The sequence below is a fragment of the Poecilia formosa genome, unplaced genomic scaffold (assembly GCF_000485575.1).
Source record: "Poecilia formosa unplaced genomic scaffold, Poecilia_formosa-5.1.2 Scaffold49, whole genome shotgun sequence".
NCBI lineage: Eukaryota > Metazoa > Chordata > Actinopteri > Cyprinodontiformes > Poeciliidae > Poecilia > Poecilia formosa.
This window is the reverse complement of record NW_006799988.1, coordinates 1,231,677-1,253,941: the sequence shown is the minus strand read 5'-3', so window position 1 is coordinate 1,253,941 and position 22,265 is coordinate 1,231,677. Positions and strand designations below refer to the sequence as shown.

At 38.3% G+C, this 22,265-nt stretch overlaps 3 protein-coding genes across 4 annotated transcripts in view; 1 reads left to right on the top strand and 2 right to left on the bottom strand.

The window, feature by feature from the left end:
• Window positions 1-430: 430 nt before the first annotated feature.
• LOC103138385 (mitochondrial ubiquitin ligase activator of nfkb 1-A-like) lies at window positions 431-3,394 on the bottom strand. 2 transcript variants are annotated; one of them, XM_016671763.1, is made up of 5 exons: window positions 3,032-3,394; window positions 2,768-2,886; window positions 2,600-2,687; window positions 2,388-2,508; window positions 431-1,250 (listed from the first exon to the last, which is right to left on the bottom strand). In XM_016671763.1, exons 2-5 carry the CDS (start codon window positions 2,882-2,884, stop codon window positions 758-760), a joined length of 819 nt encoding a protein of 272 aa, XP_016527249.1. In that variant the 5' UTR covers window positions 2,885-2,886; window positions 3,032-3,394; the 3' UTR covers window positions 431-757. The 2 variants fall into 2 exon arrangements, with proteins under 2 accessions (XP_016527249.1, XP_007552617.1); XM_007552555.2 differs by having other exon boundaries at window positions 2,768-2,894; window positions 3,032-3,393.
• A 9,165-nt stretch (window positions 3,395-12,559) lies between these two features.
• LOC103138384 (vasoactive intestinal polypeptide receptor) overlaps window positions 12,560-22,265 on the top strand; it is a 27,036-nt gene continuing 17,330 nt past the window's right edge. The window contains exons 1-4 of the mRNA XM_016671770.1: window positions 12,560-12,940; window positions 13,057-13,139; window positions 16,129-16,222; window positions 19,279-19,392. Coding sequence (XP_016527256.1) covers window positions 13,080-13,139; window positions 16,129-16,222; window positions 19,279-19,392 — 268 coding nt within the window. The 5' untranslated portion in view covers window positions 12,560-12,940; window positions 13,057-13,079. The remainder of the gene's footprint in view (window positions 12,941-13,056; window positions 13,140-16,128; window positions 16,223-19,278; window positions 19,393-22,265) is intronic.
• The window catches only part of LOC103138383 (kelch-like protein 40a), a 27,896-nt gene continuing 27,805 nt past the window's right edge, over window positions 22,175-22,265 (bottom strand). Inside the window, exon 7 of the mRNA XM_007552553.2 lies at window positions 22,175-22,185. The gene's annotated coding sequence lies outside the window, so the exon portion shown is untranslated. The remainder of the gene's footprint in view (window positions 22,186-22,265) is intronic.

Here is a 22,265-nt window from a genome sequence, read left to right as displayed (position 1 = left end):
ACCTTAAAAAGTCTTTTGCTTTTTAAAAATGTAATTTGGCCTTAAATATGTCAATAACAGGCCTTACATTTTGTTGTGGCAGGACTATTTAATTCTGCCTGGGGAAAAGTTTGAGTACTCAGACATCTTGACTTTGTTCTTTTTGACTCAAAGTGGTTGAGGCGACCTCTAGCCTAGCTAGTTAGGCTAACTAACTAGCCAGGCTAGCTAGCTACGCTAGTTAAGCCTACTTAGACCTTTGTTGCATTGCAAATTCATCTCCAGGGATGAATTTATAAGTTTTTCGTTTTTGAATCCAAACCTTAATTTAAAAGTTTTTAATTAAAGTTAAATGTGAAGTTTTAATGTTTTTAATGACTTAAATTTGACTTACTGAAACCTGTAGATACGCTTTGGAGCAGAAAAAGCTGCAAAAACATTTTCACCAAAATGTATTTAAAGGTACACCTTTATTAGACGAAAAACTTGTTTCCTTGATTAAAAAGCAGTAAAAATGTCCCAAAAATAATGCAACTAAAAGCTTGTGTTGCTTCACATCAATTAGTATGTTCACATTATGTCCTTCGGTAGTCACTAATCATAGCACTAACTGTCATTAAGGTCAAAAGCTTTGAATTGGTCCACTTGTGCTTTAAAATCTTTAAAATACGTTTCGGTGTTGCGGTTAATAGGAATATAAAGCATGAATGGTGGCTGTTTTTTTTGGTCTTTTCTAAGTGGAAACTTTAGGCACAGTTTTAAACCAGGAGGTCTGCGCCTATCTGGGTCTGTCGTCCGGTTTTCCGAACGCTTTGTACAAGATGCCGGCGAACAGAGAAGCCGCGGTGAGGCCGGTCACAGCCGACAGCGTCTTCCACATGCTGGCCGAAGCCTCGTGTCTGTCCATGAAGCTCCTGTAGTCGCTGGGCAGCAGGATGTAGCTGCGTCCGTCCTGCGGGGCCCGCAGGCTGACCACCCGGCCTCCCTCCAGCACCACCTCTCCGAGCCCCGTCAGGCTGCTTCCCACACGCAGCATCTGTTCGCTCTCCACCATGGCCACGGGTTTCTCGCCACTCAGACCCTGCGCCACCATCTCCGCCAGACCCTCCTGAGCGTGTCTCATTTTGGAGTAAACCCTCTCCATGTAGCACCCCGAGGCCTCCAGGGGGTTCTGCACCTTCACGTGAACGTCGGCGATGTAAGAACCGGGCTGGACTAAACTGAAGGGGACGGAGTTGTTGGTCTCGTTCTTGTTGATTGTCCGGGAGTTCCTGAAATAGAAGCTGTTATAAATGACTGATATTTACACTTAAGTGACATTTAGTTTGATGGACAAATTGAATATAATGAGGAATTGTGAAGCGGAAGGAAAATTACATTACAAATTACACATTAAAGTCACAAAAATGACTGCAATGACTTAAAAGAGACATTGTAGTTTTAGCTTTCTTGTTCATTAAAACCTAGAAAAAAACATAGAAACAACATTCAAGTCTCTTCACAGATCCATAGCTCAGGTGGGAAAGTCTGAGAGTACAAGAAAAGGCAATGAACTCCTAAGAAATACCATTGCGCGCCACACTGAATACTTCAGTTCTGCTGTGAAACACGGTGGTGACAGCATCATGCTTCCTCTGATACAGCAGAGGTTTTGTTTTCCAGCTGCGCTACAGTGGAATGACTTGGGCGAAAACGTATGCATGTGTGGCAGAATAACCCAGACCAAATTTAGAATCTGTCGCAACACTTGGAAATAAATGTTCTCGGATGCCTTCAGTCTTAGTTGCCTGAGTTTGAGATATTTTCCAAAGAATGGAGGAAGGTGCTGTAAAGTATTTTTACAAGTATTGTAGTACAATTGTGCTAGCCTGGTTTCTTTGTTCAGACAGTCTGGAACCATCAGCTATTGAGAAACAATTGCTTCCTGGAGGTGTTTGTTGAAGTTTTACATTTTTCCCAATTGCTAAACATTTGGTTGTGAGGGATACAATGTGCCGGTTTGACACTATGAAGCTTACCTAAAATTGCCTGCTCTGTATGCAACCACTGCAGAGAGTGCCGAGCTGAACGAGGTGGCTGTTAATGTTGATTCGATATGTGGAAGTGTGACCTATAGAGACTTAACAGCTTCGTTCACTTCCTCCACTGCCATCGATAAAACTACAGGCAGACTACAATTCTAAAACTGTGCAGAAAATCACAACTTCTACTGTCTGCTGACTGGCTCGGTTGAAATTGTACCTAAGAAATCCAACTTAATGGGAGAAAGCCCAGACAGAGCACTGAAAGGAGATGACAATCAAACAGCAATGGCCAGACTACATTTATGCTCTCCTTAAAATCCGCTGAAAGATGTAGTTACAACAGAATATTCAAATTATCAACCTTTGTGAGCGAGTTATAGTTACCAAGTCCTGGTGACATGGCTCCAGTATTTCCAGTGCTCTTCCACTACAACCTTCTGAATCACACCATGGCATCGAGGGACAAATTTGCTTTGCAGGACCTCCCCATCAGCCTGAACAACGCCTTCACACAGACAGACAGAAAACTGAAAGTCTTCAAAAACTTCACATTGTACAAAAGTATAATTATAATAATAATAGAGACGGGTTTCTACCTTCAACAGCAACATACTGGAGTCGTTTGTGCGAAGATGCGTTCAGCACTTTAAGTAAATGGTCATCAGGTTTGAAAACTGGGATTTTCTAAAAAATGAGAACAAATTTCAGTCGCCATGAAACAAGGCACAGCTACCTTATAGATTCACAACAGAGGCCAAACTTGCCTTGAGCAGTTTTATCTCCTCCTTCTTTCCCCGATAGAGGTTATAAAACAAACCGGAGAAGGCAATGCTGGTGCCCATTCCGATCAAAACCAAGGGGTGTGGAGAAGAGTCACCCATAGCTGAAAACCTGGAAAGTGAAACAGTTTATAACAACCTGCATGGCAAAGCAGAGAAAATGCTGAGGATGGCAGTGTTGAAACATGAGTTTAAAACGGATCAATTACATTGTATTTTAGTTTCAAACTGGACAAGTTAAAAACAAACCTTTATCTAATAAAACCGAAGGGTAAAGGAGTCACATAAACGTGCTGGAGCAACAGAAAACGAAACAAAGGCTTAGTTTGTAGTTTCAATTCCTTGTTTTCTTGATGGCGTCACAACTACTCAACCAATAGAATTCCAGCTGTACTTCTCTTGTCCAGCAGGTGGCAGCAGCGACGTGAGAAGTCGTTCAATTTTCATTCACTTAATCCCGTTTCAAGGATAAGTAATCGGGTACTTTGTAACAATTTGGCTCTGCACTGTCTAAAATCAGTGTTTGATATAATATGGATTATTTAAACAGTAATGCGTCATAATATAATATTTTTCTATATATGATTAAACATTTCTAGTGTCTGTCCATTTGTTTTTAACCTACAAAGTCCTGCAATACTCTAATTTATGATTATTGAAATGTTAATTGATTTCAGTAACTGCTTACTAAGTGAAACACATAATGGAGAAGAATAACGCCCAGAATGATATTCTCCAACCTTTATTTCTGTTAATTATGATTATTATTCACAGCTAATGAAAACATGACAAGATTATAAAATTACACCAGACTCATAATAATAATAATAATAACAATAATAAAAATAAATAATTCTAATACAGACATTTATTCTTAATGAAAATTATTTATTACTTGATCCTTTTAATTTAGTAAAAAAAAATGCTTCTCATGAATAATATAACCTGGCAAATTTCTAACTATTTCCAAAGTTATATATAAAAAGTCTAAAGGTGCAAGAATTGTTCTTTTTGTCTAATTTAAGTTATTTTAATTAACTCTCTGATGTTCTGCCTTGTGCTCATTGCTCTGGGAAGACAACCACTATTCCATGTTAGCTTTGTGTGTTTTCTGCTTCTTGTGGTGGTGTGTTACAGAATAAACCTGCCAGCATGAATGATGCATTTACGACTGGGATCATTTCTAAACTGAGTAATGATGCATTTATTTTTTTATATTTCCTTCAGCTTTTCTGACAGACATATGAGTGTTTCTAAAGCACTTGTGTAGATTTGAACTGTAAGTACTTTTCTCATTGACACCATCTGGCTCATTTGCTTCAATACAAAATGATTTATCTTATTTTATTTTATTTTATTTTTTTCAGTTTGGCCCCTTTTTTGTGGAAAATATAAAATTACCACATTTGCAGTTCACCTGCATGTTCAAATCGTTCACGCCGAACAAAAAAAAAGAAAGTGTCACAAATGTGGGCTGAAAAGCTTTGAAGTGCTCATGGCTGCTGAAGCGTATAATTAAGAGTTACAGATCCTTCCTCAATAGCAGGCTTTCCAGACAAAGCTTGAGTGAATTTTGAGTCTGAATGAGACCGAATGCTGCAATTTCCTTCGCTATGGTAACCTGGGCCGCCAATTTGAGCTCTCAGAAGCTTATCAAACTGACTTTTAAAGATAATTACATGCTATACATAAAGACATGCTTTGATATATTCAAACCAGATAATTCAGAAGCATTAGCTTGGTTAGCAGTAACACTGTCCAGAAACTGTCCAGAAAGGATTTAGGATTCACTTTGCTGTTCACTTTACTTTGAGTAAAACAATATTTTTTTTGCTCTCCCATCAACTACAGCATCTTGAAGTCTTCAAAGAGTGATAGCAACTCCAGACCATCACACTACCTCCACCACATTCAATCTCCTTTTTCTGAAACCTTCTGTTTGTTTTGCACCTGACATAACAAGAAAAACGGCTTCACTTTAGTCTACAGAATATTTTCCCAAATTTCATCAAGATATTTTTAAGCGAAAGGTAAGACGAACCTTTCTGCTTTTATTTTTAATCAACTTGGAGCTGCAACTAGATCCCTTTTTTTATTTTTATATGAAGCTATTTCTGGAATTCTGCTCATCATGGCTGAGAAGGTGACGTTCATGTTATACTTTTGTCATTTTCTGAGACGGATTTGGCTCTTTAGAAATAACGGCTCATTCCAGATGCTTCATGTAAGCTGGCTGTATCCATTCCAACACCAGTTCTCGTGTTTATTTAATTTCTCTTTGGGATCAATAAAGTATTTTTTGCTTTTTCAATTGAATTCAATGTGTATTTGGGATGATGTCCTTGTTGGCACACGCAAGTTTCAAAGTATCTGTTGAATTGAAATGAAAGTGAAGAATTAAGAATGAATCGTTTGTCTGTAGGTTTGCTTTGTTCAAGGCACAGGAACCGCTTGCAGCAGATTAACCCCATTAACATAATGCTGCTACCGCTAGCCCTGAAAGTTGGACGCTTCGCCCTGACTCCTTCAAACACTTGGTAGCATTTTGGCCATATTTGATTTTTGTCGACTTTGAGGTTTAGTACAGAAGGCAAGTCACTTGCCTATGTGAGGGNGGGCTGGACTTGGAAGAATAAGGGTCCGTGGGCTTTAATTTACATAAAACAAAAATCTTTTACCCATATAAATTACAAAACAGTAATAGGTAGGTCTACATATTTGCAGGTACGAATTGATAGATGGTTGCTTTAAAACGTGGCACATGGCTACATGTCGGTCTAAAGAAATATCCTAAATTAGACCTATTGGAGTACAGTTTCAATTCAGGAAAATCCAACAATATTTTAATAAAACACCACAAGCAAAATGAACCCATGGCTTTGTGTATACTATAATATGAACATGTACAGTATGTACAAAAAAATATTTCTTTGGGCCACCCCAAAACTTAGAGCCCTGGGCAACTGCCTCTGTAAGCAATTTTTAAAATCTGGCTTAGCTAATGTTGGCACCAATCAACCAACCTGGGAGGAAGTCAGAGTACCTAGAGAGAACAAGCAAGCAGGAAGACATTTTGAACCCATGACCTTCTTAATGCAATAAAAGACTGCCCCACTCGTCCTTATACGCCGAGAAGTCACACAAGCTGTCACAGGGTGTCAGAGTTGACTCCTATTAACACAGATTAAATAACACAGGAAAGACATGAGAAAGTTAGATTCTGAATACTCGTGAGGAGAACAGACAGAGATGTAATTTCAGTTACAAATCTCCTACCGCTCTGAAAGCACATTTGCCTGCACCTCTCTTTTTATTGTCTTTAGGATTCCTAATCACAGAGAGCGCTGTAACTCTAAAGGGAAAACATTTCACACAATTACAGCGCCAATGATTATCACTAACTAACAACACAATCTATCTTAATGTGGATTATCTAGTTCCTGACACAGGGTCAAACAGAGCAAGTTGTACGTCTTCACAGCGATGGTTTTACGGCTATCTAACAGGTCAAAAAGCAGGGCATTCTGTAACGAGCTGCTGTCACTGCTCTTCTTCAGAGAGGCCCTCTGAGAAAAGAAATCAGAGTGATTAACAATACTGGAACATTTCTTAAAAGACATGATTAAACAAATAAGTGTACATAAAGCAAGAATATTATAAAGGTATAACAACATTTGATAATAATAATACAATTTACCTAACACAGGGTGTCCTAATTTTTTCTACNTGGGCTGAAAAGCTTTGAAGTGCTCATGGCTGCTGAAGCGTATAATTAAGAGTTACAGATCCTTCCTCAATAGCAGGCTTTCCAGACAAAGCTTGAGTGAATTTTGAGTCTGAATGAGACCGAATGCTGCAATTTCCTTCGCTATGGTAACCTGGGCCGCCAATTTGAGCTCTCAGAAGCTTATCAAACTGACTTTTAAAGATAATTACATGCTATACATAAAGACATGCTTTGATATATTCAAACCAGATAATTCAGAAGCATTAGCTTGGTCAGCAGTAACACCTTGAGTTTAGCCAAACTGTCCAGAAAGGATTTAGGATTCACTTTGCTGTTCACTTTACTTTGAGTAAAACAATATTTTTTTTTGCTCTCCCATCAACTACAGCATCTTGAAGTCTTCAAAGAGTGATAGCAACTCCAGACCATCACACTACCTCCACCACATTCAATCTCCTTTTTCTGAAACCTTCTGTTTGTTTTGCACCTGACATAACAAGAAAAACGGCTTCACTTTAGCCTACAGAATATTTCCCCAAATTTCATCAAGATATTTTTAAGCGAAAGGTAAGACGAACCTTTCTGCTTTTATTTTTAATCAACTTGGAGCTGCAACTAGATCCCTTTTTTTATTTTTATATGAAGCTATTTCTGGAATTCTGCTCATCATGGCTGAGAAGGTGACGTTCATGTTATACTTTTGTCATTTTCTGAGACGGATTTGGCTCTTTAGAAATAACGGCTCATTCCAGATGCTTCATGTAAGCTGGCTGTATCCATTCCAACACCAGTTCTCGTGTTTATTTAATTTCTCTTTGGGATCAATAAAGTATTTTTTGCTTTTTCAATTGAATTCAATGTGTATTTGGGATGATGTCCTTGTTGGCACACGCAAGTTTCAAAGTATCTGTTGAGTTGAAGTGAAAGTGAAGAATTAAGAATGAATCGTTTGTCTGTAGGTTTGCTTTGTTCAAGGCACAGGAACCGCTTGCAGTAGATTAACCCCATTAGCATAATGCTGCTACCGCTAGCCCTGAAAGTTGGACGCTTCGCCCTGACTCCTTCAAACACTTGGTAGCATTTTGGCCATATTTGATTTTTGTCGACTTTGAGGTTTTGTACAGAAGGCAAGTCACTTGCCTATGTGAGGGGTTGCAAATTTAAATTTTGCTATTCTTACTGTTTGGGTCAGATGGTTAAAACATTTGGGTGTTTCAACCGGACCATGAACCTGAACACATATCCACAGATGTTCTGGAATGGGTAAAGCAGGTTAACCATAAGTTTTTGGAAAACATGGATTTCCCTTGTATAAAAAAAACAAACAAACAAAGAACATCTCATTTAAATGGACTCTACTAATCGTGCCAAAAAAGTTAAAAATATCCAGCCAGGATTGCATTAGAAGTTTGTTGATCGTTACAGAAAGCGTGTGATGGATGTGCATCTTCTTAAAAGGCATTGGAATAAATATTTGTATGAGTGTAAGTTTATATTTGCATCTCTATAATGTTGACCAGGTGTGGATTAGAAACAAATTACAATAATTTCAAACCTTTCACTTAAAATACCATATCTATGACTCATTAAAGCTGACTCAATGCTAACTGTTAGCTGTTGTCTCACATCAAACTGAATGTTTTGTATAATTTCAGGAGACTGATGTTTACCTTAGAGAGGCAGGCCCAGAACACACATGCTCTCAACTCTGAAGCAGCTAATCCTCTGATTGCTTTTCACTCTGGCAGATTAGCGGTGACCAGTGCGATCTCGCCATTAATCACAGAGTGAAGTGTCAGACTCAGCCAGCTTCCTTATTCTCTGCTTCCCAATGTGTGCTGAGCACAAATCTGCTTCTCTCTCTTGGCAAACATCGCCTGCTTGTAACCACACACCTGCCGTACACAGACATTAGAAGAAATTATGGCACCCAGTGACATGTTCATTTCTTTTCTAAAAGAAAATAAAGATCTATGTTTTTTATGTCCCAAACATTAAAAGGATTTCCTGTAACAGTTACAAAAGGTTCAAAAAGCTATTTTACTTGGTTTTAATTGTGTAGTTATACAATTTGATGGGTTTTTTTCAGTATTGCTAACATTCAGGGCTGGACTTGGAAGAATAAGGGCCTGTGGGCTTTAATTTACATAAAACAAAATCTTTTACTCATATAAATTACAAAACAGTAATAAGTAGGTCTACATATTTGCAGGTAAGTGTACATAAAGCAAGAATATTATAAAGGTATAACAACATTTGATAATAATAATACAATTTACCTAACACAGGGTGTCCTAATTTTTTCTACATGCCTTTATGTGAACCAACACTTTTCCCTGTCCTCTGCATGCCACTCTCACACAACGTTTCCACTCCTGTTCCACGACAGAAAAGAGTCACCGAGACTGAAAATGTAAATTCTCTCACTGAAGCAGATTACTGCGTTTCTGGCTATCAGCTCCACAGAAATAGAAGCAAATCTTGAGGGATATCTCTGACTCCACGGGTTTTCATAGCGTAGAGGGGAGGCGAAGAAAGAGACTGCGGTGCATTAAATAATTTCAGTTCTCGCAAAGCCTTCTCTGTCGCTTCATAACGCCTCATTGTGATTCAGGTGTTGCTTCCTCTCCGGTACATCTGTCCTTGACAGCTCACTGAAAGGAGTAATGGCATTCGAATGGATGACGTCGATTTGCCCATTGTTGGAAGGCCTTTTAAGTAAGGAGTATGAAACTTTGCAGCTGCAAAACTGCGTCAAACAGAAGAAAAGACAAAACAACCCCCCCAGTCCCCACCAAAACAAAAAACAAAAAAAACTGATGGTCACAGAGGAGACAGTAAGTTACCTGACTGGAAAACAGCTGTGAAGCATCTATGGAGGAATGCAGGGGCTTTACTTAAGGATTCCCACAAGACAGGGCAATAAATTGGGGCAAAATAGATTCTTGGGGTTTACAAATAAATGTTCTTATTTCAAAAGCAAAGGGGAAAAAAATCCAATAATCCTTTATCCAAGAACTAATAACGTTAAATCATCTTCTTGAGGCTTTCTTTCAACAGTGGCTTTTGTTGTACTGTGCCTCCACAAAGGACAGATTTCTGCATCGACTCGCTCCCTTAGTTCAAAACCAAACTTCAAACTCCTTTTCATATAGTCCCAGTAATGCTTACTTTTACTAAGTTGCAAATTTTTTTGTTGTTTGTTTCTTAGTCAGCGGTCTTACCGTTTTTACCTTGTTCTGTACAATATCCTTGTGTTTTGATTTATTTTCAATTTCAGACAGTGGAAAAAAGAATTGCTACATTAATGCTCAAGGTTTGGGATGCTATTTTATGTTCTAACTCTGATTCATCTCAGTCAAATTTAAGACTTTTTAAGGCTCCTTTTTAATGCTAGCTTGAATGATACTGTGTTTAAGAGCAACAATCGGGATTGTCTGGGATAACTTACTACATTACAATCAAGCATAACTAAAACTGTGAGTCTTTTTTTGCGTTTCTCACACTGCATCGCTACAACTTTAATCCCCACAGTTCCAAGTTTAAAAAGCTTCTTTTTTGTCACACAGCTTTGCATGGGCTAGCAGCAAAAGAGAGTCAGTGAACGTCATCCAGCCAACTGCCGATAAATTTGCATTTCTTCATGATAGAGGCAAAAATGCTGGCTAGCAGGCTGTGTATCCTCAACCGAAAAGTCACTAAAACAGAATTAAAATGTTTGCATGCAGCTCAAACTTTTGCCTGACAGCAAATACCCATGAGGGCGAAAAAAGTACATTAAGAACACCTGCCACTACAAAATGTAAGACCTGTGATTAACAAATTAAAGAACAACTTGATTAAAAATAAATAAATGAATAAATTTAAGACATGCGCGGACAGCCTCTTGACACTTCGTCGCAACTTTTCTCCCTGCCCAGCCCTTTCTCTTTATGAAAATGTTTACAGAACCGCTGGACTTGTTCTGAGGTGGGCTCTATTTAACAGTTAGGGGAGTTTTAAGAAAATTTGTTGCAAACTGTTTTATTTAGAGTGTTCCAGACCAAATCTAAAAATATATTTGTCATGTTATAACAAACCTTATAACATGACAAAAAGGTAGTGGTGGGAGGGAATCGATGGTAGGAAACCTTCTATATTTGACATAGCAATCAATTATTCTTGAGAATAGGGACAAAATGGGTTTTAATTTTCCCAATTTTTTATTATTATTTCTCAACCTTATGTATGCAAATATGACAAATAATGTTTTGGAAATGTAAAGATGCTAAGGTGCAGGCTCCCAGTTGCAACATTTTCTTTTAAATTTAATTTTTAAATCGACCTGACCCAGAACTTTGTCATCACCATCTGACAAAAATAAAATGATTTTTAAAATACCCTATTAGTGATATTTGTACTCATTTAACAGACAAATGCCTCTCAAGAAACAAAAGAAATATTATTTAAAACAAAAAACAACAAAAAGTCCATCTGACGGAGTTGACACAGAACTGAAGGTGGTGACAAACTAGTGAGTAAAATGAAAAACTTGATACATGTAAAGTAATGCAATTTATGTAAAATTCATTAAAATTAATTAATTGTACGTTTAAGTGAGATTTACCAACAATTTCACTGAAAGAGTCACAAAAACTCTGATGGAGTTGACATCTGACGGAGTTAACGAAATACCAAACTACCTCAATTTATATGATGTTACTCTGAAGGAGGCCATATTGTAGCTCATCAGGTCCATGAAATCTTTACAATATACTAAATTAAGCTTTTATTTCACAAAATTTCATCAAAGTTTTGTAAATTGTCAGTTATGGAGTTGACACATCATGGTTGTGACAAGCAATTTAGGAATAAAACAGAAGAAAAAAACTAAAGAATAACTTAAGCTAACCAGAGCTAACTAGCCCTCTTAGCAAAGGAAGAGAACAGACGACGTCATGGGGTCCTCAGAAGTTCTGATGCCCCCCAATAATGCCTGATTTTTTTTTTCATGTCTGACTTTGTTGACAAAAACTAGGGACAAATTTCAATGGAGTTGGAAAATATATAAAAATTATTTTTAATTCAATGTATTGATACTTTTATAATTATTTATATGAATACTTATACTTAATTGTCATAATATATAATTTTAGTATTTTTAAAATTGTTTTAAACTGTTATAATGTATTGAGTTCTGCTCCGGGACAAGGGATTTTACAGGCATCATCCACCAACTACAATGTTTAAAATAAAAAATATTCAGCAAACAGGAGGAAAATATACGTTGTTGTGCTCACATGACCCAGATTAGTTTAGTCAGATATTTGAAAAAATTACATTTTGTGTATATTTTATTCAAATTTTGTGCTTTCTCCATAGGACCTGTTTTGTCCCTATTAATAACAAAGCTCTTGCTCTTTTTGGAACATTTCTTCTAGTTGCGAGCTGCTGCTGTTAATAAAGTCGCGCTCCTCGTTGTGTTGTGATTGTTTTGGGGAGTTGCAGAAGATTTATGACGGCACTTATCAGAAATGAGCAGCAAACTCTTCTCAATCTGGTTTACACTGCCTGGGTTTCCCTGCTGTGAATGTGATTTCACCGCCTGCTTGTATCTTGAGCTCGATGAGTCTGATGCATCTTCATAATTACCCTCGCTGCTGCCCACAGTGAGGGATCAGAGCAGCTGTCCGGCAGCTTCCAGCTCAGCTCCTCATTTTTGGATCAGCATCTCTACGAGCCTCATGCGCTGCGTTGCTCCAGCCTGTGCGTTAGGGCAACAATTTACGAAGCGATTATCTCTAATATGTGATTCATTTTTGAGCAGGTGATTCTTTATGAGTCATTTCCGTCTGATTAGCATTATATTTACTCTATCCATCCTCGTGTTTAGGGATGTTAATTTAGTTGATGATTTCTTCATACAGCATCACCCCCCACCCCAAGAAGCAGACAAAAAAACAAACAAACAAAAAAAACCCTTAAGATTTATTTATTTATTATTATTTATTTATTTCCTTTATTTATTTATTCCCCGTTAACAACCTCCCCCCCCCATTGGCTCCCTGTTAAATCCAGAACTTTCTTTTTAATACAAAAAGCCCTTAATAATCAATATCTGATTGTCCCCAGTGTTCCTAACAGAGCTCTTCTCTCTCAGACTGCAAATTTACATTTTTATTTTTTAAATAAGAAGTGACGATGTGAAGACACCGATGTGTCCGTGTGGTAAAAATCTCCAAACATGTTTGACAGAGAGGACACTTATTCTGTTATTGGAAGTTTTTTCTTTTTCTTTTACGCACCTTGTTCGGCGATGATTTTGTATTGGTTTGGTTTCATTAGAGAATGAAAAAGAAGAGGAAGAGGTGCGGGGAGGAGGAGGGGGAGGAAGAGGAGGAAGGCTTGTGGCGCGGAGCAGATCTCTCCACCAGGAGCGCAGAGCGCACAGAGTGAACACAGCGACCCATTCAAAACCTGCCTCGGATTATCACAGAGTTTTGTTTTGTTTTGTTTGTTTTTTTTAAAAACTTATCGACGTCCTTCTTTTTTTTTCTTTAATATTTAGTCTCCTGGTTGATTTAGAGGATTATGTTGGTGCGGTTCTCCAGGAGCATTTGCCTGTTTTTGTCCTGCGCGCTGCTGGATCCGGTGAGTGTATTTAAGCTCTCTGAGTTTTCTCACGACTTGAACTTTTCGTTCGTTTTTGTCTTCAAGCGCTCTCTTCTGTTGGTCTGCTATATTGGGCGATGTCAGACTGACCCTCTAGTTGTAAATCGTGTTATATGCAGATGGTCTCCAAAGTGGCTGCTTGATGTAGCGCGCACCAAAACTGCTCCGCGGATCATCATCTGATTTCACTCACTGATCCGTGTTTGTGGATGGAAATGTCGCGATTTTACCGTCGTTTTATCACCGGGACGCGATGTTAATATATTTTTCTCTCTCTTTTTTTTGCCTCCATTTCCTCTTCAAGTTCTCACTTCTCAGTTCATTTTTGCCTCCAAACAAAGCCGCAGTCCTCCACTGACTCAGTGACGTCTGCGTATTTTGAGTTTCTTTACATGACCAAGGTTAGAGAAGTCATCCAGCGGGGAAACCATGGCAACGACCTTTCCTTTGTCTCTCTTCTACTCTCTGGGTTTCCACTTCCATCATCATCCGCTGATCTGTCCGGAATTCAGCTGGAGGTCGGATCGCTTTGAGCAGCAGAAAGTGTGTTTCAGCTCTTTGGATGAAGGGAAAAATAAATGAAATCAGGGTATTTCTAAACGTGAGATCATCCTCCCTCCTCACTACTTGCGCAACTTAAAGGGAACTCTCATCCCTCACTGTCAACATTGCCAAATCATCGCTGTGGGAAATAACAGAAGAGAAAGTGAAGCAGCAGGACTCACATGGGCCCCGTTAGTGGTCAACTACCTCAGTCTGGTTAATGTAGATAAAGGAAAGACTCATCCAGCATAGCAGAATCAACAAATCGTCTTGCAAAACGCTGATATGGGGTATCTTGTAAAAGTATCGAGTTTTCCCACAAGTAAATAACCCGTGGCTTTTGGATGCAGCCCCATTTACTCTGAAACCCCTAGTTAAAAACTAGTATGCCAATCAATCTGAAAAGTGTGGCATGCATTTTTGTGCAGCCTCCTTTACTGCGATAGACATAAATCAAATTTGTGCAACCAATTTCCTTCGGAAGTCAATAAATTAGTATTTTCACACCTGGAGTACTTATTAAAAATAAGTGGGAGAGGTGTGACATGCGTTGTATGGAGCCTCCTTTACTCTGGTACCCCAAAATAGGGGTGGGCGATTTGGACTTAAAAGTTTTAAGATTTTGTTGTACTATTGTGATGAAAGGAGACAATACAAACAATTTATTACTTATTATTTAGGTAACTGACACAACAATCACAAATATTGCTCTTTAAATTACGCTTAGATTACATGCACACAGTTATTGTATTTAATCATATTTTCAAATGAGTTGGCTGTTATTGGAGCACACATTGAACAAACAGTGGAGAAAATGGTAAAACTAACAATTAAGACAGATGGTTTTGTTTTTAAAATCATTCATTGGAATTTTTCATGACAACGATTAATTTAAATTCTTTTTTAAAGAAATTTATCGCAATAAATGATAAACTATGTAAACGCTCACCACTACCCCAAAAATAAATCGCAGTGCAACTAATTTCCTAGAGAAGCTACCTAATCAAAAATATTTGAAAAGTGTTCACGCCTCACAAAAATAACAGCAGGAATTTGTATTTCAGCCCCCTTTGAAGCCCGTAAATAAAACCCAGTGCAATCACGTGCCTTTAAAAGTCACTGAACATGAAAAAAACGTTTGTAAAACTACTGAAAACCACGAATGTGCCACTTTATCAAAATTGTGGAAAAGTGGCATGGAAAACCTGAAGTGGACATACCGGTATTATTTTCAGAAACTCCAAACCAGCAAATAAACCACTTTTTGATGTTTTGTTGCAATTTATTCCGAAACAACTTAGAGTTGGAGTGTCAGGAGTGTTTGAGGTCACATCACTTTTTGCTTTTCAGGAACAATAATCCCACTGTGAATGCAGGTAAACCAGGTCAGCTCACCAGCTGGGTCAGTTAGGGTCGGCTTTGTATGGAAAACACGCATTGTTTGCAGGTGTATGCACATGTTTCTCACTGTCAAGCCAAGAAAAAAACGTTGCCTTATCTATAGTAATGATTCCATTGAAATCTTGCCAACATTTTCTGTGGTGGAAACAAACAAATCAACCAGATAGCGGCCCACGCTTTTCACAGGTGACAATTTGGACTATTGTAACATTTTTTTTCCTAATATTGTTTATAAAAAAAAAAGGCCATAATTAGTCCCAAGGTCATAAAGGTGGTAAAAAAAAAAGTTAAACGTTTTGAGAGGCAAGAATTTAACACTTCTTATGAACCTGAGCACGTCGTCCCCCATGGTGAAACACGGCAGTGGCTGCATTGTGCTGGTGTGGTTGGTTTTCTTCAACTTGAATAGGAACATGGATGGAGCTACTTATCTGAGAATTCAATCAGAAAACCCGCCACAGAGACGCAAAAGAGTTGAGACCGAGGTGGAAATCTGCCTAAACGTGCAGCTGGAGCTACACAGGAACTGTTTGGATCGAAGCGTGTTCACTCGTTAAAATGGCCTAGTCAAAGTACAGACATAAATCCAATGGAGAATCTGAAGAATGCTTAGAAAATTTAAGTTAACAGATGCTTTCTATCTGATTTGTCAGAGTTTTAGCTAGTTAGCAAAGAAGAATAGACTGTGAATTTCAGTTTCTACATTTGTAAAATTGGCAGAGACTTGTAGCTGTCTCCAACACATCAAATGTTTTGTGAGAAATTGTAAAAAAAAAACAACAACAAAAAAAACACACACACACACACTTGTTCCTCCAGTTTGTGTTGGTTTGTCATAAAAAAATGCTGATGGTTAATTTTGTCTAACTAAAACCAAACAAAGGTGACACAAACAGTAAAATTACTTTATTACGTGACCAAACGTGAAAAGAAATTCAAGGTGTGCGGACGACAAAGCTCTCATGTTGTACAGCAATTCCCAGAAAACGCAAATAAGACAAAAGTGAAATATTGTGTCTTGCAGGTGCGTTCGGCGCAGAGTTCGAAGTGTGACCTGATTCTGGAAATAGACAAGGAGAGAGCCATGTGCCAAGCTCAGGTTGAGAACAACACGACAGGTATGTGGGCGTCGTTTCGTGTGCTTGGTTTCACTTCATTTTGGTGGCTGCCATTATTTCGTCCCATAATCCTTTGCGCATCACAGAGCTGGGTTGTTGACAACGATCGCTAAAGATAAAAGAAGCTGTTCAGACGCTTCCTGGCTTTACCTTCTCATGGCTGAACACAAGTACACATGTTTCCAGCTCATTATTGTGTTCAATCGTTGCTATTTTTGACTCTCAGAAGTCTCGCACAAGTATTCATATCTCGTTAGCTTGTCACTTAGAAACTATGAACTTCAATGTATTTTATGTGACAGGCCAACACAAAGCAGCACACCAAAGCTTTCCAAAATTTTCACTGGAAAAACACAAAATCTTACCAAGTATTTTTTTTGTTTCTGTAGGAAATAAGACAAAAGTGACTTACAAGTAACTTTTAATTAAGAAATAGGAGAGTGTTTTAAGTCACTATTTCCTTAATATTGATGAAAAAGTACTCCTTCCATAGGAAAATTATTTCACTTTTAACATGGGTAAAATAAGTGAAATAATCTGCTCATGGAACTAGTACTTTTTCCTCAATATTAAGGAGTTGATGACTTAAACCACGCTCCTGTTACTTGCTGAAAAGTTACTTGTAAGTCAGTTTTGTCTTATTTCAAGTGTACTAAGATATAGACCAAAAATAGTCTGTAAGATTTAAGACATAAAAATTATTATTAAAATTATTTAGTGGGATTGCATTCAGGCCATTTACCTTGGTACCCCTAAATAAAATCCAGGGTTTCCTCCAGTGTATTATAAGCCTGGCGGCCCGTCATGCTTTTCTAGCCCCACCGCCAGGCTAAGCGTTGCTTGTTTACGTTACGTTTTTTTTTTTTTTTTTAAGCCAGGCTGCAAGCGTCTCTTTTGCTCTTAGCATTTCACTAGCAGAACAGATTTATCCTTAAGGATAGGTTTATAATAGATGGGTTTATAGTTTATGCATTTAGACCTGACAGCGCGTGGACCAATCACACCACTGCCGCCTCCTTTCACTCAAACTGGACACAGACTGACCTGTATGGATATTTACATAAACCTACTGTGAGGAATTATGATCCTTTGGAGAACTCTAGGTAAGAGTTTAAAACCCGCCTTGTTAGCTCTGGTTGTGCAGCTCTATGAGATAAGGTGCGCCGCCGCACGTAGATCTGAGAAACTCGCCTCATAAACTCGACCAACCAGAATAGTCTCTGTGATGCTTATTAAAAACTCAACAGACACGAAATGAAAGAGCTACTAAAGCCACATTAGCAGCATTGAATTAAATCTCCCGTTTGTTGCGCATCTCTGCGTAGTGCAGCAGATTACCTCATCATACAGGGCCGGTTCAAGGGTGGATGAGGCCTGGAGCAGAATCTGACTTAGGGGCCCCTTTTGCTGCTAAAAATATCAGCAGCTCTAACAGCTTCTGTGTTAGATTTAGTGAAATATGGGAGAAGGGAGCAGTTTAACTGGCCAGCCTTAAAAGCAACAAGTTATAATCGCAGTTTACTAATTTATATTTGTAAATTCAAAGATTAAACTCACAGCATCAGATTGTTGCTATGGTAACAAAACAATCTAACTATGAATATTGTTCTTTGAAGTTTTACAAAGTAAACTTGCCAGCTCCTTAAAGTTTTGTATTTAAATGTTGAACAATTTAAAATAATTTAATTTATGTATGCCTAAACAATTGAATAAAATTTAACAGCATAGATAATCTCAATAAACAAGTGTTACATTTATGTATCTGTGGTCTGTTTTAAAATATTAGCGTTTATGGGGCCCCTGAAGCCCTTGGGGGCCTGATGGAGCCGCTGACTTAATTTGGATTAAACAGAAGTGCAAATTTGTTGTTTTTAGACTAGTTGTGGGTTTAAACAGCATTTCACTGGAGATCTTTTCTCTTAACATATAATTACACTGTAATACTTTTACATTTCCTGTCACCTTAACATCTTTTAATACAAAAACATGGTGGACCGCCTCGACGCCCCGACCACCGGGCTTAGCAAGTTTTCTGGGGGAAACCCTGAAGTCCAGTTCAGCGAATTGTCCTCTGATGCCTTTATTTTTATTTTTTAACTTGTGTGTATTTCAGTACTTTAATCTCAATGTAAATATTTCATATGTGGAACAAAAAACAAGAGTAATCACTCTCTATTTGTAAAATTACATTTTATTTTGTTGCTTTTAGTTGTTTTTCTTCTTTCTAAACTGTGATGTTATCCTGTCACAGAAAATTCCTGTGAAATACATCAAACTTTGTACTTGTTTACAAAATGTGGAAGAGTCAAAGTCATTTTAAGTTTAATTGAAAATTTCTGGACTCACCTCTCACTGTAAGCAAATGGAGCGTTCCTTTGGGACGGAAAAGCAAAACAAATCCACCCGAGCTACGACTTTCATTTACACGAATCACTTTTTTACAAAAGAACAAATCAAGCGACGAATATGCAACAATGAACCTCAATTTGGTTGTTTGTTGTTTTTATTCTTGATAGGTTTTGAATTACATGTGACGAAGTGATGGGGGGTGAAAGCAGCACACAGTATGCCATTACACTCTGCTCACTTATAATTTCACCGTGTGACAGAAACACTGGCGAGAGACGCTGAGAGACGGCTCATTTTCACACAACACAAAAGTCATTAAACTCCCATCAGCGTTTTAACTTTCTCGTCATTTGCTGTGAATAAACTCCATCTCGAATGTATCGTGTTTCGATAGGTTGTGGGAGCAGGTGTGGTGCCGTGGCGACCTGATCCCTAAAGTTACGGCTCCATCTTCTGAATTCAAACAGCAGCTAAGGAAGGGAAGCTGCTTTAATAGTCATGGTGACACTCTGTTACCTCGGCTTGTCCGCCGTCACGGACCCGGGCCACGGCAGCAAACGTTACATGTTTCAGCTGCCGCGGTAATTCCATCTTCGGCTTAATCGGGCCGCGTGGCCTTGAGCCCTTTGGTTGTACAGTGTTTCCTTCTGTTGATTATGCATCACTTTTGGTCATTTCAGCTCATATTCTTCTGTTTTTCCTGGCAGGCTGCAACATCACTTGGGACAAGATCGCCTGCTGGCCCTCTGCCGACGTCGGAGAGGTGGTCACCATCCCGTGCCCCAAGTATCTCTTCTACTTCACCAGCAACGCTCTTCCTCGTAAGACTCCACCTCATGAATTAAATTGTGTTTGATGTGAAGCGTCTGCTAATATCTTTATGGCTTCTGTAAAAACAGTTTTCCACATTTCTGAGCAGATTTACACCGAAATGACTTTTATAACGTCAAATAAAACATGAATTAAATTACCGCATTTAGTGACTTTTATGGCCATATTAGTGTAGTTTATGTTACAGGCGGGTTTCTGTCAGAACTGAAGAAGGCTTTTGGATTAGAGGGGAAACGTCTTTAAGAAATACAGGAAGTTCATTTGCCTTCTGTTTGGATTTGCAAAACAAAATATGAAAAGTGAAGCACAGAGAGGAGAGGAAGTGTTTTCCAGGGTGTGGCACTGCAGTGTAAATAATAGCTGCACTTCTGTTTTTAAATGACAGAAGATGAGATAATCTCGTGTAGTTTTGTACACATGTATGAAATTTGTGCTTTGTTTATGAAACTAGGCTAGAAAATCCTATCAAGCTGTGATTTTTCACATTTTAATTCTGGGTGTGATAACATACCTGCGCACGGATTATATTACAAGTTAAATCCAAGTTTTGGGGGCCATAAAACATCATCCGGTGGCTTTTTCAAAGGGTCAAAAGGATAAAACTGAGGGAATAAGATATTAAATGCACTCTTTGACATTTTTAATATTATCGTCCAGGTTAGCAGGACAACAACTGTTGAGGTAGATTACATTAGTCCAAACTAATAACCTGATTGTTTCACTCTGTCTGTGCTGCATCACTGCTGATGGACGCCTCACAGTTGTAGTTCACGTTGCCTTGTGTGGTGGCTCAGGTTCATTTCTCACTATGAATCATTTATATTCTGATTATTCGTCTGCGTGAACGACTTGGTTGCCCGATGACTCAGTTTTGCTGTTTCTCATGGCGGTGAAATTTGCCTGGATTTATTATTGTGAGTCAGGGTCTTTAAATATTTTAAAGAGCCTGACAGTTTCCCTTTGCGGTTTGACCCATTTCAGATATTGAACTTTATCAGTCCAAGCGTTATCAGTGCATCGTTGTTGCGCTGATGCAAAATGTATCATAAAAGGTGTTATAATCTGTGGTAATCTATCGATGTTCATCCTGAACAAAACAAACAAACGGAGCGCTTCCTCTGTCTGTGCTCAGATCTGCTCTGGGTAAATTCACGCTTCTCTAGACCTAATTCAGTCATGACATAGTTAATTCAAGTTCATAGTTCAGCACCAATTCATTCTGAATTAAAGTCTAAAATGAACCAGTTCATGTTCAACTAAAGATGGACATTTTTAGATATTTAATCTGATAGTTAGCATACTTGTTATGATAGCATAGGTGGCCTTGGCATTGCCTGTTTGTTCACATCATTTTAAATCTCTCCTGCTCTCTTTTCTCACACAAATCATACTTTAATATAAATAAATTCCCAATGTAGCTGTTCATATATGTACATGTTTCTTTGCTCCTCATGTCAGAAAGCAAAATAAATCTAAAATTATGGAGTGGAAAAGGATTTTTTAGAAGGACAAGAATGGCATTTGTCTTTTAGAAAGATCCTGGTTTTTGTTTAAACCTGTCAGTAGATAGAATCATCATGTAAAATCACCATTTGAATTCTTATTTCTGTCCTTTTTGACCTGTGTGACAGTCAAAGAAAAGAAGTTAAATGTGACACAGTGCACCAGGGTGAGGCTGCATTCCTTTGTTCATTTCTGTTTTACCTGCAAACAAACTCACATTCCCTGCCTGCAGCAGGTTCACACACATTAAGACAACAAGAAGGGCACAGAAAGAAAACCTTAGCACAAGTTAGCAATTTAAATGGCTTTCAGTGTACAGAGTTAAGCTTAAAGAAATTGGAGAGGCTTAGAATATCAACAGCCAGTCAACACAAAGACTTATGTATTTTTGGGTAACATTAGCTGTGTTTCCATTACAAACGTGCCCAAAAAATATTAAACAATGTCGAAAAAACTTAATTTCGCAATTGTGTTGTTTCCATTAAATAAGAAACTGAACTAAAATCACACATGAATAAGCTTGTTCATGCAATAGGTCATTATAAGCCATGCGGCGCCATCATTGCCAGCAGTAACATCCGGTTGTTGATCACATTTTGGTACAGTCCAAAATCCGCCTCATCCCAGCTCAGAAACGTTTTAACGAAAAACCCAAGTTTTCTCAAAACTGCCGCGTTTCCATTGAGCAAATTTATTTTCATAATTCCATTTTGCGCTTTTTTATGGTCAGTGGAAACGCAGCTTATTTGATCTGCATCTACGATCATGTACACACATACACAGTCCTGGCCTTAAGTTTGTGTCGTCATGTGGAGATGTCGCTATTTTTTTCTGCATTAAGAAGCTGAAATTTGCTGCCAATCGTTTCATGGTGCCGAGATTGACGCAGCTCAAATTTGTCAGGTAAAAGTCACAGTCAATAAGTTCAAAAATGTTTCAAAAAACAAGCTTAATGTACAACTCATATCTATTTGGACACACAACTCTGGTTTAAAGACAACAAGCTTACTGATAACATCAGCAGACTGATAACCCAGCTTTCTCCAACTTCTATATTCTCTTCTTTTACACCCGTTGTCAATGGCAACAATCATGATCTGCTGCAACAGGAAGTATCTTTATCAAGTGTACTTTACTTATTTTCTGGTGTAGTATGTCGTGTTTTCTTAGTTCTGTATCTGTCATACAATATTCCTCCGTTTTTTATCTTTCTTAGACTGAGCTGTGCTTATGCTCCCCAGCATAAGCACATCTCAACTCAGTCAGTCACCTGTCAGATCCTGGGCTGTTGTCACAAACCTATTGGTTCTTGCCTGCTGTTCAATAAAACAAAATCAGTGTTTTAGTGCTTAGGCCTGAA